Source organism: Cynocephalus volans, chromosome 16 (assembly GCF_027409185.1).
Source record: "Cynocephalus volans isolate mCynVol1 chromosome 16, mCynVol1.pri, whole genome shotgun sequence".
In the NCBI taxonomy this organism is placed as follows: domain Eukaryota; kingdom Metazoa; phylum Chordata; class Mammalia; order Dermoptera; family Cynocephalidae; genus Cynocephalus; species Cynocephalus volans.
This window is the reverse complement of record NC_084475.1, coordinates 23,530,948-23,549,220: the sequence shown is the minus strand read 5'-3', so window position 1 is coordinate 23,549,220 and position 18,273 is coordinate 23,530,948. Positions and strand designations below refer to the sequence as shown.

The 18,273-nt window shown below is 37.8% G+C and overlaps 1 protein-coding gene across 1 annotated transcript; it reads right to left on the bottom strand.

The window, feature by feature from the left end:
• Positions 1 to 410: 410 nt before the first annotated feature.
• LOC134364902 (zinc finger protein 420-like) lies at positions 411 to 17,896 on the bottom strand. The gene is made up of 4 exons (XM_063081087.1): positions 17,842 to 17,896; positions 12,983 to 13,041; positions 3,644 to 3,770; positions 411 to 3,198 (listed from the first exon to the last, which is right to left on the bottom strand). Exons 2-4 carry the CDS (start codon positions 13,037 to 13,039, stop codon positions 617 to 619), a joined length of 2,766 nt encoding a protein of 921 aa, XP_062937157.1. The 5' UTR covers positions 13,040 to 13,041; positions 17,842 to 17,896; the 3' UTR covers positions 411 to 616.
• Between the last annotated feature and the right edge of the window lie 377 nt (positions 17,897 to 18,273).

Here is an 18,273-nt window from a genome sequence, read left to right as displayed (position 1 = left end):
CCACTTACAAAACTATAATACAAGTAAACAACAACACAGTATAACAACTATTTAGAAGGGATTCCTTATGTATTTAGTAATATAAGTATTCTACTCAAGATATAAAGGACACAGAAAAACGTTCATAGGTAATATTGAAACAGTACACCATTTAGAGAAAACACTTGATCATTTGCAAGTCTTTTCATCAACAGGGGCTACTGGAGCCAACCTCCAATACCAAGGGACTGTTGTGCATTTATACAGCTTCTTGGTGTAAGTCGTCTGATGAAATATGAGGTATGATTTATAGCAAAACCTTCTCCCAGTCACTACATTGAGATTTTTCCCACGTGTGAATTTGTTCATGTCTATTATGGTGAGTTCCAGTAAACTGTTCTCCCACATTCCTACATTCACATGGTTTCTCACCTGTGTGAATTCTCTCATGCCTTCTGAGTTCTACCTTTTGGTTAAAACCTTTTCCACGCTCTTTACATTTACATGGTTTCTCCCCTGTGTGAGTTCTCTGATGAATGCTCAAGTATGCCTTTTTGCTAGAAGCTTTTCCACATTCTTTACATTCATATTGCTTCTCACCTGTGTGACTTTTCTGATGCCTGCTGAGGTGTGACATTCAGTTAAAAGCTTTTCCATATTCTTTACATCCATATGGTTTCTCATCTTTGTGAATTCTCTCATCTCTGTTGATGTCTGAATTTTGGGTAAAAGCTTTTCCAACCTCTTTACATTCACATGGTTTCTCACCTGTGTGACTTTTCTGATGTCTGCTGACGTGTGACTTTCGGCTAAAAGCTTTTCCACATTCTTTACATTCATATGGCTTCTCCCCTGTGTGACTTCTCTGATGAATGCTGAGTTGTGACTTTTGGTTAAAACCTTTTCCACAGTCTTTACATTCATATGGTTTCTCACCTGTGTGAATTCTCTGATGAATGGTGAGTTTTGACTTTTGGATAAAAGCTTTTCCACATTCTTTACATTCATGTGATTTCTCAGCTATGTGAGCTTTCTGATGGATGCTGAGGTGTGACTTTTGGTTAAAAGTTTTTCCACACTCTTTACATTCATAGGGTTTCTCACCTGTGTGAGCTCTCTGGTGAATGCTGAGGTATGACTTTTGGTTAAATGTTTTTCCACACTCTTTACATTCATATGGTTTCTCACCTGTGTGAGCTCTCTGGTGAATGCTGAGGTATGACTTTTGGTTAAATGTTTTTCCACATTCTTTACATTCATATGGTTTCTCACCTGTGTGAATTCTTTCATGCCTGCTGAGGACAGACTTATTGCTAAAAGCTTTTCCACATTCTTTACATTCATATGGTTTTTCACCTGTGTGAGCTCTCTGATGAATGCTGAGGTTTGATTTTTGTTTAAAAGCTTTCCCACAGTCTTTACATTCATATGGTTTCTCACCTGTGTGTACTCTCTTGTGAATGCTGAGGTATGACTTTTGGTTAAACGTTTTTCCACATTCTTTACACTCATATGGTTTCTCACCTGTGTGAGCTCTCTGGTGAATGCTGAGGTATGACTTTTGGATAAATGTTTTTCCACATTCCTCACATTCATATGGTTTCTCGTCTGTGTGACCTCTCTGATGAATGATGAGTTGTGACTTTTGGTTAAAAGCTTTTCCACAGTCTTTACATTCATATGGTTTCTCACCTGTGTGAATTCTCTCATGCCTGCTGAGGACAGACTTATTGCTAAAAGTCTTTCCACATTCTTTACATTCATAGGGTTTCTCACCTGTGTGAATTCTCTTGTGAATGCTGAGGTTTGAATTTTGTTTAAATGTTTTTCCACATTCTTTACATTCATATGGTTTCTCACCTGTGTGAATTTTCTGATGAATGATGAGTTGTAACTTTTTGTAAAAAGCTTTTCCACAGTCTTTACATTCGTATGGTTTCTCACCTGTGTGACTTCTCTGGTGAATGCTGAGGTGTGACTTTTGGTTAAACATTTTTCCACATTCTTCACACTCATATGGCTTCGCACCTGTTTGAGCTCTCTGGTGAATGCTGACGTATGACTTTTGGTTAAAAGCTATTCCACATTCTTTACATTCATGTAGTTTCTCTCCTATGTGAGTTCCCTGATGTAAAATGTGAACTGACTTAAAGAAAGCTTTCCTACATTCCTTACATCCACATAGTTTGTCACCCATGTGAATTCTCTGATGGCTGCTGTTGTGTGAATTTTGGTGTAAGGTTTTCTCACATTTATTACAGTAGAAAGGTCTCTTATAAACCTTACATGGTTTCTCACTTGTGTGAATTCTCTGACATACAGTGAGAGCAGACTCATGGTAGAAAAATTTTATACATTTGTTACATCCATACATTATTTCACCTGTTTGAATCCTCTCAGGATGGCTGAGGAGTGAATTCTCACAAAAGCTTTTTCCACAGTTAATACATACATAGTGTTTTTCTTCTGTGTGAATACTCTGATGCATTTTAAGGGCTGACTTCTGACAAAAAATTTTCTTATGTTCATTACAACCATAAAGCTTCTCCTGTGTAGGTGTTGTCTGATGTGAGGTAAGGTATAATTTCTTAATAAAAGATTTCTCACATTCAGGATATTTATAGTGTTTCTCTCCTGTGTGCATAATCTGATGTTGACTGAGTTTAAATTTTTTATAGATCATTTCCCCACAAACCTCCCATTGAAAAGTTTTGCTTTCTACCTGATTTATTTCTTGGGCAATGACAGCTGACTTACCACAGTTTTTCCCATATTCATTATACTTGTAGGTTGTCTCATCCATATAAATATTTTTACGTGTAAATATTATTGGCTCTGTGTTGGAGGATTTCCCTTTTCCACTGTATTCTAAAGGCTGCTTCCCAGTTTGGATATTGGGATGCTGGCTAAGATGCTCATGATGTCTGGGCAATTTTCCAGTTATATGATGGTCATTGTGTTTCTCTCCAGAAGGCATGCCATCAGGCTCTCTAGGAAGAAGTGCATTCTGATATTTGTAAAACTCTTCATGACCCTTCCCTGAAAAGTTTCCATTATTTATAATCACATTTAAAACATGGTATGAATTCAAATAAAATGATTTTCCTAACACAACTCTATCTTCAGCTGATGTGTTACTGTGGGTAATTACAATTTGCTGTGAGAATCTACTGTGACTTTCTTGGTTCCTCTTCACTAAGTCATCATCTATTTGGACATCTGAAATGAGAAAAAATTAACTGTGAACCACACATAAGAAACATTGCTTGAAACAGCTGAACACTGCCAACATCCAATGGGCTGGCTTCTGCCCAGTATGTGGTGACTAACCTTGCAGGATCTGGTTTGGGCATTCTTCTATTGTCTATGGCTCTTCAAGTTGTTCTAACTTGAAATCGCCTCAGCATTGTTAATGCAGTTTTCTGCTAGTAGGAAGTAATGTAGGACTTTGTAAAACTGCTAAGTCTGATCCTTGGAAGAATGACAGGACCTCAGGTTCTGACGTTGTGGAATAAAGAAGCCAATTTGAACCTCATGATAAAGAGAGCACATTTTCAAGTAATGTAATCTTACCCAAATTGCATGAAACCCTATAAATGGTTCCTATGTTTATGAGGAAAAATGTAACTGTTTCTTCTGAAAGTCACTGGGGAGTTTTACTCACTCAGTGACACCAGGTTGCTATAGGTCTCCAGCATCACATCCCTGTACAAAGTCCTCTGAGCATCATTCAGGTCCTGCCACTCCTCCCAGGTGAAGTCCACAGCAACATCCTCAAATGACACCAACTCCTGTAATGACACATAGATCTCAACTCAAGTCAACATCCCTGGGTAACAAAACAGAAATCTGGGAGTTCACACCTATGTGTGTGCATGTGACATGTGTCTTACACAAGACACCACTTTTTTGTACTCCATAGAATAGGAGGAAGAAAAATCAAAGGACAAATATCCTGGCAGTGTAATAAGTTATTAACTACTACTAATAATATTAAAAAACCAAAAAAAAAGCTCAAGACAATTTAAAAATATTTTAAAATATATTTTCAAGTATGAAAGTGAAAATGCAGCTGACTGATTAGCTCACTTGGTTAGAGCACAGCTTTGTAATACCAAGGTCAAGGATTTCAATTCCTGTACTGGCCAGCCACCAGGAAAAAAAGTGAAAATGACACGAAAATTTGTAGGATACAGAAATAATAGTGTTCTCAAAAAATTTTACAGCCCTCAGTGCATACATTAAAATATACACCTAAAATGAACAATCTAGGATTCCACCTTAGGAAACTAGGGGGGAAAAAGATAGCCAATTAAAATGATAGGAAGCAGAAGAAAAGAAATAAAAACTAGAACAGAAATAAAATTGATAAAGAAATCTGGAGAAAAAAATAAACATGTAAAAACCTGATTATTAAAAAAGATCAATAAAATTCAAAAGCATATACCCAGGCTAACTAAAAGATAAAGAACAGAAGACAGAAATGACTAATATCAGAAATGAAAGACAGAACATCACTACAGATCCTGTGTGACTTTAAACAAATAAATACTATAAAGATCTCTGTACACACATTTGACAACCTACATGAAATGGACCAATTCCTTCAAGGACAGTTTACCAAAACTCACTCACACAAAAATGCACAATGTGAATAGGCCTGTATCTATTACAAAAATTGAATAAAGAAATAGTGTTCAAAACAGCACCTTGCCCAGAAGTGTTCACAGGGGAATTCAAGCCAACATTTAAGGGCTTCCAACTTCCTACAACCTATTGCAGAGAGCAGAAGATGAAGTACTTCCCACTGTAATTATATGAGGACAGCATAACCTCAGCACCAAAATCAGACATAGATATTATAAGAATAGAAAACTACAAACTGTTATCTCTCATGAACATACATGCAATAAGCTCAATAAAATATTAGCAAACCTAATTCAACAGTGTCTAAAGAAAATTATGTACCACAACCAAGTGGTATTTATCCCAGGTAGGCAAGGGTGATTGAACATATGAACATCAGTTAATGTAATTTATAACATGAAAACACTAACAAGAAAAAACAAAATATCACACAATCACCTCAACAGATGCAGAAAAAGCATTTCAAAAAATACAGCATCCATTCATCACAGAAATTCTCAGTCAAGTAGGAATAGAGGCGAACATCACAACTTGATAAAGATTATCTACAGGAAACTGCAGCTAACATCATCCTCAATGGTCAGAAACTCAAAGCTCTCCCAAATAATCAGGAACAAAAGAAGAATGTATCATCTCATCACTCCAACATTGCACTTAAAGTACTGGGTCATGCAATAACACAAAGAAATAAAATAAAAGACTTACAGACTGGGAAATAAATAAATAAAATTATCTTTAGTTACAGGTGATATGGTTATCTGTGTAAATACCCTAACAAGTAAATAGAAATCCTCCTGGAATTAATAACTAATTAGAGCAAGATCGCAGGATACAACATTACTATACAGAAGTTAATCACTTTTCTATAACCTAGCAATGATCAAGTAAAATTTAAAACAAAAAACACAATACTATTTACATTAGCAACTCATAAGAGAAAAAGTAGAAAATCATCTATCTCATAAGAAATTAACATCAAGAATACATTTTAAAAAACACCCACAAGTAAACAACAAAACGAATAATTTGTTTAAAAAATAAGAAAAGGACTTCAACAGACATTTCTACAAAATTGATATACCAATATCTAACAAACTCATGGAAAGATGATTAACATCATTAATCATTAGAGAAATGCAAAAGCATAATGAAATATCATTTCACACCCTTTAGAAAATGACAATTCTTGGCAAAATTGGAAACTTAATTCACTTTATGTGAGAATGTAAGTGGCGCAGTGCATATTTAAAAAAAAAAACCAGTACAGTGGCTTCTCAAAAACTTAAAAATAGAATTACCACAGGATTTAGAAATCCATCTTTTGTGTACATATCTAAAATACTGGCAGAATCTCAAAAAGGTATTTCTACAGCTGTGTTCGTTCATAGCACCATTACTCACAGAGTTAAGAGGTCAAAGAAACCCAACACAAATATTCAGCCATGAATGAATGGATAAATAAAATGTGGTATATACACAAAAAAATAATATCCAACCTTAAGAAGAAAGAAAATCCTGACAAATGTTATAACACAGAAACTTGAGGACATTATGCAAATTGAAATAACACACTCACAAAATGAAAAGTATTCTATGGTCCCACAGATGAGTCAAATTTTCAGAAACACGAAGTAGAATGGTGGTTGCCAGAGGCTGGGAGAAGGGGGAAATCGGGAGTTGTCATTTAATGGATATAGAGTTTCAGTTTTCTGAGATAAAAAAATTGTGGATATCTACTGCACAACAGTGTCAATATACATAACACTATGTAAAGGGTAAGAAATGATTCATACTGTAAATTTTATGCTATATGCTTTTTACCAAAATTAAAAATAAATTACTTTAAAAACCAATAGATGAAGCAAAATAAAATACTTTTTAAAAATGAGTTAATTGATAAAAAGATAGAAAATAAAAAGCAGACGAATAAAAGGAAGATGAGGCAAATACAAATAGAACACTGCAAAATGGGACACTTAAATTAAAACTTATAAATAGTTTAAATGGAATTGCATTAAATAATTTACTTAAGGCAAAGACTGTCTGATTTGATAGAAAAGGCCCAGCAATATGTTGTCCAGAGAACTACACTTTAAATACAAAGAAACAGAATAAATGTAAAATAATCGATAACAGTCTGACACATAGAGAGTGCTTAGCAAACAATAAAACTTCTAAGGAAATAGCCACCTCGGAGAGAAGGGGAGGTCAGAGGACAAGGGCCTGACTCAGAATATGTTGAAACTAATGAAAATAATGATACATCATACCAAAACCTGTGAGATACTGCAAAAGCAGTACTAAGGGGGAAATTTATCGCATTAAATGCTCACTTCAGAAGAATGGAAAGATGGCAAGTGAACAACCTAACACTTCACCTTAAAGAACTAGAAAAACAAGAACAATCTAAACCCAAAGTTAGCAGACGGAAAGAAATCATTAAGATCAGAGCAGAACTAAATGAAATTGAAACCCAAAAAACAATACAAAAGATCAACGAATCAAAAAATTGGTTTTTTGAAAAGACAAATAAAATTGACAAACCATTAGGACGGCTAACTAAAAAAAGAAGAGAAAAGATCCAAATAACAAAAATTAGAAATGAAAAAGGTCATATTACAACTGATTCATCTGAAATACAAGGAATCATTCAAGACTACTATAAACAACTATACACCAACAAATTTAAAAATCTGGCAGAAATGGATAAATTTCTGGACACACACAAGCTCCCAAAACTGAGCCATAAAGGCGTAGAAAATCTGAACAGATCAATAACAATAAAGGAGATTGAAGCTGTTATCAGAAGGCTCCCAACAAAGAAAAGCCCAGGACCAGATGGATTCACAGCAGAATTTGACCAAACATTCAAGAGGAATTGACACCAATTCTTTCCAAACTATTCCAAAAGATTGAAACAGACGCAAATCTCCCGAACTCATTCTATGAAGCAAACATCATCTGACACCAAAACCAGATAAAAATACAACCAAGAAAAAAAACTACAGGCCGATATCCTTGATGAATATAGATGCAAAAATCCACACTAAAATACTAGCAAAGAGAATACAGCAACACATACATAAAATTATTCACCACAATCAAGTGGGATTCATCCCAAGGATGCAAGATTGGTTCAACATACGCAAATCAATAAGTGTGATACACCATATTAATAAAATCAAACACATGGACTATATGGTTATCTATATAGATACTGAGAAAGCATTTGATAAAATTCAATATTCATTCATGACAAAAACCCTCTATAAGTTAGGTACAGATGGAAAGTATCTCAACATAATTAAAGCCATATACGATAAACCCACTGCCAATATCATCCTGAATTGGGAAAAGCTGAAAGCTTTGCCTTTAAGAACAGGAACTAGACAAGGATGCCAACTCTCACCACTCCTATTCAACATAGGGTTGGAAGTACTAGCCAGAGCAATCAGAGAAGAGAAGGAAATAAAGGGCATCCAGATTGGAAAAGATGAAGTCAAACTGTCCCTGTTTGCAGATGACATGATCCTATATATCGAACAGCCTAAAGCCTCTACAAAAAAACTCTTGGAGTTGATAAATGATTTCAGCAAAGTAGCAGGATACAAAATCAACACATAAAAATCAGTAGCATTTCTATTCTCCAATAGTGAACATGCAGAAAGAGAAATCAAGAAAGCTTGCCCATTTACAATAGCCACCAAAAAAATAAAATACTTAGGAATTGAATTGACCAAGGATGTGGAAGATGTCTATAATGAGAACCACAAACCAATGCTGAGAGAAATTAGAGATATAAGAAGATGGAAAGATATCCCATGCTCTTGGATTGGAATAATTAACAAAGTGAAAATGTCCATACTACCCAAAGTGATATACAAATTCAATGCAATCCCTATCAAAATTCCAATGACATTTTTCTCAGAAATGGAAAGAAGTATCCAGACATGTATATGGAATAACAAAAGACCACGCATAGCCAAAGCAATGCTGAGCAAAAAAAATAATAAAGCTGGAGGCATAACACTACCTGACTTTAAGCTATACTACAAAGCTATAATAACCAAAACAGTATGGTACTAGCCAAAAAACAGACACACTGATCAATCGAATAGAACAGAGAATCCAGAAATCAACCCACACACCTACAGCCATCTGATCTTTGACAAAGGCACCAAGCATATACACTGGGGAAGAGACTGCCTCTTCAGCAAATGGTGCTGGCATAACTGGATATCAATATGCAGGAGAACGAAACTAGACCAAAACCACTTACCATACACTAAAGTGAACTCAAAATGGATTAAAGAATTAAATATACACCCTGAAACAATAAAACTTCTTAATGAAAACATAGGACAAACACTTCAGGAAGTAGGACTGGACAAAGATTTCATGAATACAACCCCAAAAGCATGGGCAACCAAAGGAAAAATAAACAAATGGGATTATATCAAACTAAAAAGCTTCTGCACAGCAAAAGAAACAATTAACAGAGTTAAAAGACAACCAACAGAGTGGGAGAAAATATTTGCAAAATATACATCTGACAAAGGATTAATATCCAGAATATAAAAGGAAATGAAACAACTTTACAAGAAAGAAACAAGCAACCCAATTAAAAAATGGGCAAAAGAGCTAAATAGGCATTCTCAAAGGAAGATATATGAATGGCCAATAGACATATGAAAAAATGCTCAACATCACTCAGCATTCAGGAAATGCAAATCAAAACCACACTGAGATACCACCTCACCCCAGTTAAGATGGCTAAAATCCAAAAGACTCTGAATGATAAATGCTGGTGAGGTTGAGGAGAAAAAGGAACTCTCATACATTGTTGGTGGGACTGCAAAATGGTGCAGCCTCTATGGAAAATGGTATGGAGGTTCCTCAAACAACTGCAGATAGTTCTACCATATGACCCAGCTATCCCACTGCTGGGAATGTACCCAGAAGAATGGAAATCATCAAGTCAAAGGTATACCTGTTCCCCAATGTTCATTGCAGCACTCTTCACAATAGCCAAGAGTTGGAACCAGCCGAAATGTCCATCATCAGATGAGTGGATACGGAAAATGTGGTAGATCTATACAATAGAATACTGCTCAGCTATAAAAAAGAATGAAATACTGCCATTTGCAACGACATGGATGGACCTAGAGAGAATTATATCAAGTGAAACAAGTCAGGCACAGAAAGAGAAATATCACATGTTCTCACTTATTGGTGGGAGCTATAAATAAATAAATAAATTCACACACACATAAAAAAAACTTGGGGGGGTGAAGACATAACAATTGCTATTTTTTGAAGTTGATATGACAAACATACAGAAAGGACACTGTTGGGAGGGTGGGGGGAGAGGGAGGAGAAGGGACGGTGGTTTCGGTAATGGGCCACAATAATCAACCACATTGTATATCGACAAATGAAATAAAATTAAAAATAAAATACGTGGGGGTAGCATTGGTCTAATGGATTTTAGCAGAATGGAAACCCATGTTTTTATGGCAGTGATTAAACCAGATAATTTCCTGTATCAAAAGGTCAGAGTCAGAAAATAAATGAAAAAGGTCATTGGATCCCCCCACATATAACAACCAAAAATAGATAAAGTCAGTCAGCTGCAAACCCAGGCATTTAAGGAAAAGAATTATTGACAGGGAATGGCAAGTGCCCAGAGGAGACAGTGAAGAGGCACAAAGCATCTTTTCCAGGGTCCAAGAATGGGCCCTAATAAAATACTAAAGCAGGTGCCTGATGAGAATGAGTAACTACTCAGACCCATGCCCTTAGGCTGCTGCCCCTTCTCACCAACCCTGTCTGAAGGAAAGTGAAAACACGGTCATGCCTGTCTGTTCATTGTAAGCTGGATGTGTTAAACAGATGACAGGACACTGGAGCTTATTTAGTTTGGCTTTTTGCTAACTGAACAATGGTTGGATAGTTCTAGGGCTCTTGAGAGTGGCAAAGTATATCTTGCATGTGGTAGAAATTTATGGTCAGAGAGCAGACTGTGGTCTATTAAATAGTGCTGCAAAGTCTTGCTATTCCTCTTATTGAGAGGTGGAATCTAATTGCTTTCCCCTTGAATCAAGGCTTGTCTTAGTGATGTGCTTGACTAAGAGAATACACTGGAAGAGATGCTTTGGTATCTGAGTGGAGATAACAAGAATCCTTACAGCTTCTACCTGGGCCTCTTGGACACTTGTTCTGGCAGAAGCCAGAGAAACCTGACTACCCTGAAAATGCCACTCTATGAGGAAGTCCAACATGGCCATGAAGAGAGGGCTGGATATCTGCTCAGTGTTCCCAGCCACTGGAGTTTTTCCAGCTCAGAACAGAGTCATTGTGTAGCAGCAAACCCACACCACCCTGTCCAGTTTACTGACCCAAAACACTGTGACACGTAATAAAATGTTTTTATTTTAAGCCATGAAGTTTTCTGATACTTTGTAGCACAGCAGATCATTGGAACACCAAAAAATTATTAGAGACCTTATGTAGTGCTTTGATTTGAAACATGAACAATGTAGGTTCACACTGAATATTACATTCAAAACAAAAAAAGAAAGCATTTTACATTTCACTTTAGATCTCAAACTACAATTGTGAATGTTAGATCTCAAACTATAGTTGTGAATGTAAATGATCAGTTAGTCTGTCAATTTTTGTTCTTAACTAGCTGTTAGCTACAGTTGCCCTTTATAAACATACTGATGACTAATGCCCACATCCATTTTATTCATTCATTTTTAAGTAATTACCTAGAAGAAGAATAAAATACAATCACAAGAAAGTTTAAAAACATAATGGTCTTATTGAACTACAGATAACTGTATATTAATAAAAACTACAAATAGAATCACTGATGTAAATTTATAGAAGCAAAAGGTAGACATTAGGAAAACGTGTACTTTCCATTTTTATTATTTCCATGTCTTTATTGACGGTTGTTCAAACATCTCCCAATAACTCTTGAAGACCTTCTCCCTGTGGACTCCTAAGGATGTCACCACAGGTGCTTCCTAGAAGCATAGGTCACCAGGGATTGAACCTAATAACCTAGCAATACTTACCTTCAGGTTTTTACAAGAATAATGTTTCCAATGTAACAAAATTACTGTCTTTATGAGTACCAGCATCTCCCCCTATATTGGCAAGGTGTATATAAATCAGAAAAAATTGAAAAGACTAAACAAACAAATGTAGCAGGAATTAACACAAGATAAAATCAGACCCAAGAAAAAGGGAGAAGTCTAGGAGAAATCTCATTTTTGTGGTTGTGTCAGTGGCTGCGTCGTAGTGATAACACATATAAGAGAAGAGGAGGAAGTGGTTTTAATATTAGGTTTGTTGACTTTGAGGTGACTTTATTTCTCTGGCAGGTTGTTGGTGCAGAGATCTGAACCCTTGACCTTGGTGTTAAAACACCATGATCTAAACAACTGAGCTAACAAGACAGCCCCTTGAGGTGCCCTTTGAACAGCTACAAACAAGCATTCAACAGAGTTCAACCTGACATCGATAGACATGGGAAGAAGTACCACCTGGAGAGAAAGAAGAGTACAAAATAGAGAGGACTGAATCAGTGAGAAAGAATTTCACATGAGAAGAGCAGGGCACAGGATAAAGCACTGTGATAAGCTATGATATAAAGAAGAAAGTAGAACTCAGGAGAAAAGAGCAAAAAACATCAGTGAAGTCATGAAAGAAACTAAAAAACTAACAGAGAAGAATTTCCAAGAGAATATTATGAACAGTACACAATGTAGCAGAAGACTCAAGGCAGAAAAAGACTGGAGAATAGTCATTGGATCTGACTATAATTTAGGTTATGATTCTAGGCTTTATCCATAAATCTAGTACAGTCTTCCAAAGTCACCTGGAACTAGATTTATTTTAGAAACTTTATATAAAGCTTACTAAGCAACTTGTGCCTTAGAACTAGGTAACTATGTCTACTGCAGGAAGTGAGAAATGTTGATTGCCAGGTCAGCAGTGAAAAACTTTCTAACAGTGATGGTGCTGAAGAATTTGGTGCCACCGAGTCCTCACATCTCAAGAGAATTTGGCAGATTCTCTTCTCAGGTTGCATTCCAATCATGTAAACAAGGTGTCTGCCTTTTCCTCATGACATCACAAAGACCAGAGACAAATTTTTATTCAAGTTAGATGACTCTGAGGTCTTAGAAACTGCTCTATCTACATGCCAACTTCATCTTATGTATGTACATTTCTTTCAAGTTGAATTTTACTCATCTGTACTTTTCAATTTTAACTTATGCGCACCATAAAGCACATGTAATACAATTAAAAAAAAGAGTAATAAATAACCAAAAACACTCACCAGAGGTTTATCCACCTTTTGTTGCTCTTGTAAACCCATAGCACACTCTGACAGCATAGCTGGGAGAAAAGAGAATGGAGTGGATTAAGGAGAGAACTGTTGTGGCTTGGCTCTAGATTCTACTTTCCAAAATTCTCTACTTATTAGCTGAAAAAGACAAACAAAAAGCCTTCCTGTGAGGGAACAGTCCTTTATGCCTCAATAAGGGGCAACAAGGACCCCATTAAAGATGCAGCTACAAGTATATTAATAGTTACACACACACAATATATATATTTTTGGGTAATGAAAACATACATAACCTCCTGACTTGGTACAAATCAATATTATCTAAACATATAACTGAATAACTTAAACCAAAGAAAAACACGTTGTGACATCACTAAAGTTAGTGTTATAGAATCAGTTTGGCTGTATTAACTGTTACTCTATTAATATATTAAATTCACACGACTCCAAAACAGTGTTTTCTAAATATGAGGATAGTGTGAATCTTATAATCGAGCACATTTTGTCCATGATTATATAGGTAAACAAAACACACATAATGAATTTTTCTTCTGGTACACTGATCTCCCTGTACCCAAGCCCTCATATAGTATGCGCTAACAATAAATTGGTCTTTGTCATGTGACCTGCTTGAGACAGTGGCACATTAGAAAATGTCATGCAAACATAGGTTTGAAAAGTACTGGCCACTGGTGCTTGCCTCTTAAATAGTCATCCTGTGAAGAAGCCTAGGGAGACACAGGGCCCAGCCAGGGGTCAGCACAAACCAGAGGACATGTGAATGAAGCCATCTTTAACCAAACAGCCTCAGTGAAGATACCAAGTGACTAAGTCCACATTTGTAATCAAGGGAGCAGTAAAATGAGAACTGCCCAGCTAAAGGCACCCCAAGATGTGGATCCACACAACTTCAAAAAAATAAGATGGCTGGGTTTTTCAAGACACTGGAGTTTGATTTGTTTCTTACATGGCAAATGCTGAATGATACATCTAAGTCCCCCAAACTCAAAACATATTTAAGAAACTTATGTGGGTGAGAGAGTCTTAAATTACAAGTCAAATACAATCAATACAACTTCACAACCACAGGTAGAAGTTTTGAAAATCACAATGTTAACTACATGTACTTCAGTGAGGTTTCTAGCCCTAATAGAGGCTATGTGAATCATAAAAAACAATTATTCACACATCAGTAAACTAAGCTGTAAGTTTTGTTTTGTACTGTTTTTCACATCACATAAAGTTGTTTACTTTAAGAACACACAACATAAAAATGGTGTTTCTTATAAGAAAGTAATACACTGTACCAGGATAGTTTCAAAAGTTCAGGGAAAAATAGAATGAAAAGAGAAGAGATATCTTTCCATGAACTTTTTGAAGCACACTAGTATTTTAGTTACATTTAAGAAATTGGTTTGATTAGAAGGGAAGTACAGTCTAATTTTCGCATTTCAAATAACGTAAATTTGCCTCGAATATATTCCTGCAAAAGTTATGATTTTAAAGAATAGGTTACTGACATTAAGTGAAAAATACTTACATTATTTACCCATTGAGGTGACATGATCCAAAGAAAGTATTGAAGAGAAATAAAGAAAGTAAGCCCATTTAAAATTGTCACAAAAAAAAAAAAAAAAAAAAAACCTAGGGATCAATTTAACTAAGGAGGTGAAAGACCTCTACAATAAGAACTACAAACCACTTCTGAAAGAATTGAAAAAGACACAAAAAGATGGAAAGATATTCCATGCTCCTGGATTGGAAGAATTAACATTGTGAAAATGTCTATACTACCAAAAGCGATCTACAGATTTCATGCAATTCCTATCTAAATACCAATGACATTCTTCACAGAAATGGAAAAAATAATCTTACCTTCTATATGGAACAACAAAAGACCCCAAATATCCAAAGCAATCCTGAGCAAAAAGCCAGAGGCATAAAACTACCTGACTTCAAATTACACCACAAAGCTACTGGAACCAAAACAGCAAGGTACTGGTATAAAAATAAGACATTCAGACCAGTGGCACATAATTGAGAACCCAGAAATCACCCCTCAGGCTTATAGCAATCCGATATTGGACAAAGGCAACAAAAACCTACATTGGGGAAAAGACTGCCTCTTCAACAAATGCCACTGGGAAAACTGGATATCCATATGCAGAAGAATGAAACTAGATATGCATCTCTCACCATACACTAAAATCAACTCAAAATGGATTAAAGACTTAAATTTAAGTTCCAGAACTGTAAAATTACTAAGGGAAAATATAGGTGAAACACTCCAGCAACTAGGTCTGGGCACAGACTTTATGAACAGGAGCCTGAAAGCACAAGCAGCAAAAGAAAAAATAAACAAATGGGACTATATCAAAGCTTCTGCACAGCAAAGGAAACAATCAACAGAGGGAAATTACAACCTACAGAGTGGGAGACAATTTTTCCTAACTATGCATCTGACAAGGGATTGATATCCACAATATACAAGGAACTCAAACAATTACATAGTAAAAAAACAAATAATCCAATTAAAAAATGGGCAAAGGAGCTGAATAGACATTTTTCAAAGGAAGACATACAAATGGCCAACAGGTACGTGTAAAAATGGTCAACATCACTAGTTATCAGGGAAATGTAAATTAAAAGTACATTGAGATACCACTTCATCCCATTTAGACTAGCTATAACATAAAAGACAGTGAATAACAAATGCTGGCGAGGGTGTGGGGAGAAGTGAACACTCCTACACTATTGGTGGGATTGTAAATTAGTACAACCACTATGGAAAACAGTATGGAGGCTGCTGAAACAACTACAAATAGATCTTCCATATGATCCAGCAATCCCCACTCCTGGGTATATTTCCATCCCCACTCCTGGGTATATTTCCAGAGGAATGGAAATCACCATATCAAAGGGATACTTGCACTCCCATGTTCATCGCAGCTCTGTTTACAAAAGCCAAGACATGGAACCAACCTAAATGTCTACTGACGGATGATTGGATAAGGAAACTTTGGTATATATACACATTGAAATACTACTCTGCAATTAAAAAGAATGAAATACTCCCTCTTGCAAAAACATGGATGAGCCTAGAGAAACTTACGTTGAGCAAAGTAAGCAAAGCACAGAGGGATAAATACCACATGTACTCATTCACATGTGGGAGCTAAGAGAAAAACGAGGAAGGAAAGAAAGACCACAGTGGTGCATTGGACTTGCAGAGGGAAAGAACATTCTCTGGGCTACAAAGTGGAGTTGGGGGAAGGGCGGAAGGAGGTTGGGGATAACTGGGTGGGGGACACAGGATACAAATGCAATTTGTGGGAATGGGCATACAGCCAGTATGAATCTGGCCCCCACGTCATGGACACGGGGGGTGATAATCAACTTTGTATCTCATGAACATACACAACCAATAAATAAGAGGATAGGGATGTTTAAGACAATGTTAAAGCAACGTTTGCTCTAATTTGACTTCAGCATTATAAATATAATCTCAAAAGTGAACAAACAATTGTTTTGACTTAAATGTGGCAAAATGGAAAATGGTAGCAAAAAAGTCAGGATGTCTAACATCAACAAATCATGTGAACCAGGGCTAGTCACATTTCTTCATATACAATTATTTTCACTTTTCTTACAAGGTAGAAATATGGGGAAAACCATTTCCGAATGACCAGAAAAGAACTATGGAGACAGAGAACCATTAGCACATCTCTAGATACCAAATTTGGCCACAGGCTGGGTTTGAGAGCTCAGACACTGGGAACAGTGAGGGAAGATTGAAGGAATGGGTGTGTGTTCAGAAAGCACTGCAGACAGATCCTCTCAGCTGTGACAGGTTATTCCTGCACCCCACAGACACCTTCAAACCCCCTTCAAAAGGAAACACCTCCTGAGTCCTTGCCTCTCCTTCTCAGTCTAACTCACTTCTCCCTTCTGAAAGTTGGCCCCAACCTTCCGATATCACCCAGTCTCAGACAGCTACTGAATGCGGTGTCATCACCAACTGCGGTGCATTGTAAACACTGGACACAGTTACTGTCTGGGCTGTGCAAAGCTGGGACCTTCACCTTTCTGGGACTGAAGCGGTACTGACAGGGTTCCGGCCAGAATGATGCTCCTCCAGGTGGGATTCCTATTCACAGGACACCGTCCTTCAAAGTTTGTCATATCTCCTTCACTCCAAAGAAAATGAGACCAACATCCAGTGCCCCAATCTCCTTCCTAGAAGTCACTGTCCTGGAAACAAGATTCTGTATCAACTTCTGTAAATTCAAACCAGGAGCGCCAGGCCAGCTGCACAGGGCAGGAGGGACCAGAAACGTGACCTCCTGAAGAGACAGCGAGACACCCACAACCACAGCAACCACAGAGTGACAGTCTGCACACACCTCACAATCCCAGATTCATCTCTGGGATCTGGGGCATCACACTAACGTCCACACGCTCACAGTACACATGGTGAAGTGAACGTCTCCCATAGGTCGGTACCAGGTTCCTGATGGCGGAGCTGGAACGTGACCTCCACTCACCTCCCAGGCTTGCTGTCTTCATACACCCCCATCCACGTTCCCGTAGCCACCTGGGACCTGAGCCCCCGTCCTGGGACATCTGGAACGGGCTTCTGCACACCCGGCAGCGCCGTCCTCTGACGGAACGGTCTGGAAAGCGCAGCCCGGGCGCCCTTTTCCCGGCCCGGCCCAGGTCGGCGCTCGCGCCGCACATCAGGCCCCGCCCGCCCGAGGCCCGCGGCGCTTCTGCCCCAAAGTGCCGGGACAGCGTCCCGCTCCCCAGGGCCCCCGGAGGCCCGCGGGCTCCTCTTTCACCCTCGCACCCACCTTCAGGGACAGACGATCCACTGGCAGGATCTGGGGAGCAGCTCTGAGGCGTCCGTAGCATCCGGGGACTTACAGACAAAAGATGGCGGCGTGAGCGGAGCCGCACATGCGCAGAAGAAACCCGGAAAAGCCTTTCCCGTAGTCCTGCGCAGGCGTCGTCACTGCAGAGGGAAACTACATTTCCCAGATGGCTGAGCGAGCGGAGCCCCGCAGGTACAGGAGGAACGTGGAGCAGCTGTTTAGTCCTCCTGTGCTGGTGTGACGTCACTGGTCGGCGACACTACATTTCCCACAAGCCTCTGCGGCCCATTCTCTAGGGACCTAAGGAGATTTTTTTTTTTTTTTTTTTTTTTTTTTTTTTCCTCTAGGCAGGGATTCTTGTTAACTGGAGAACAGGACCTGATGGTTCAAGACTAGTCTCCTTCCACGTGG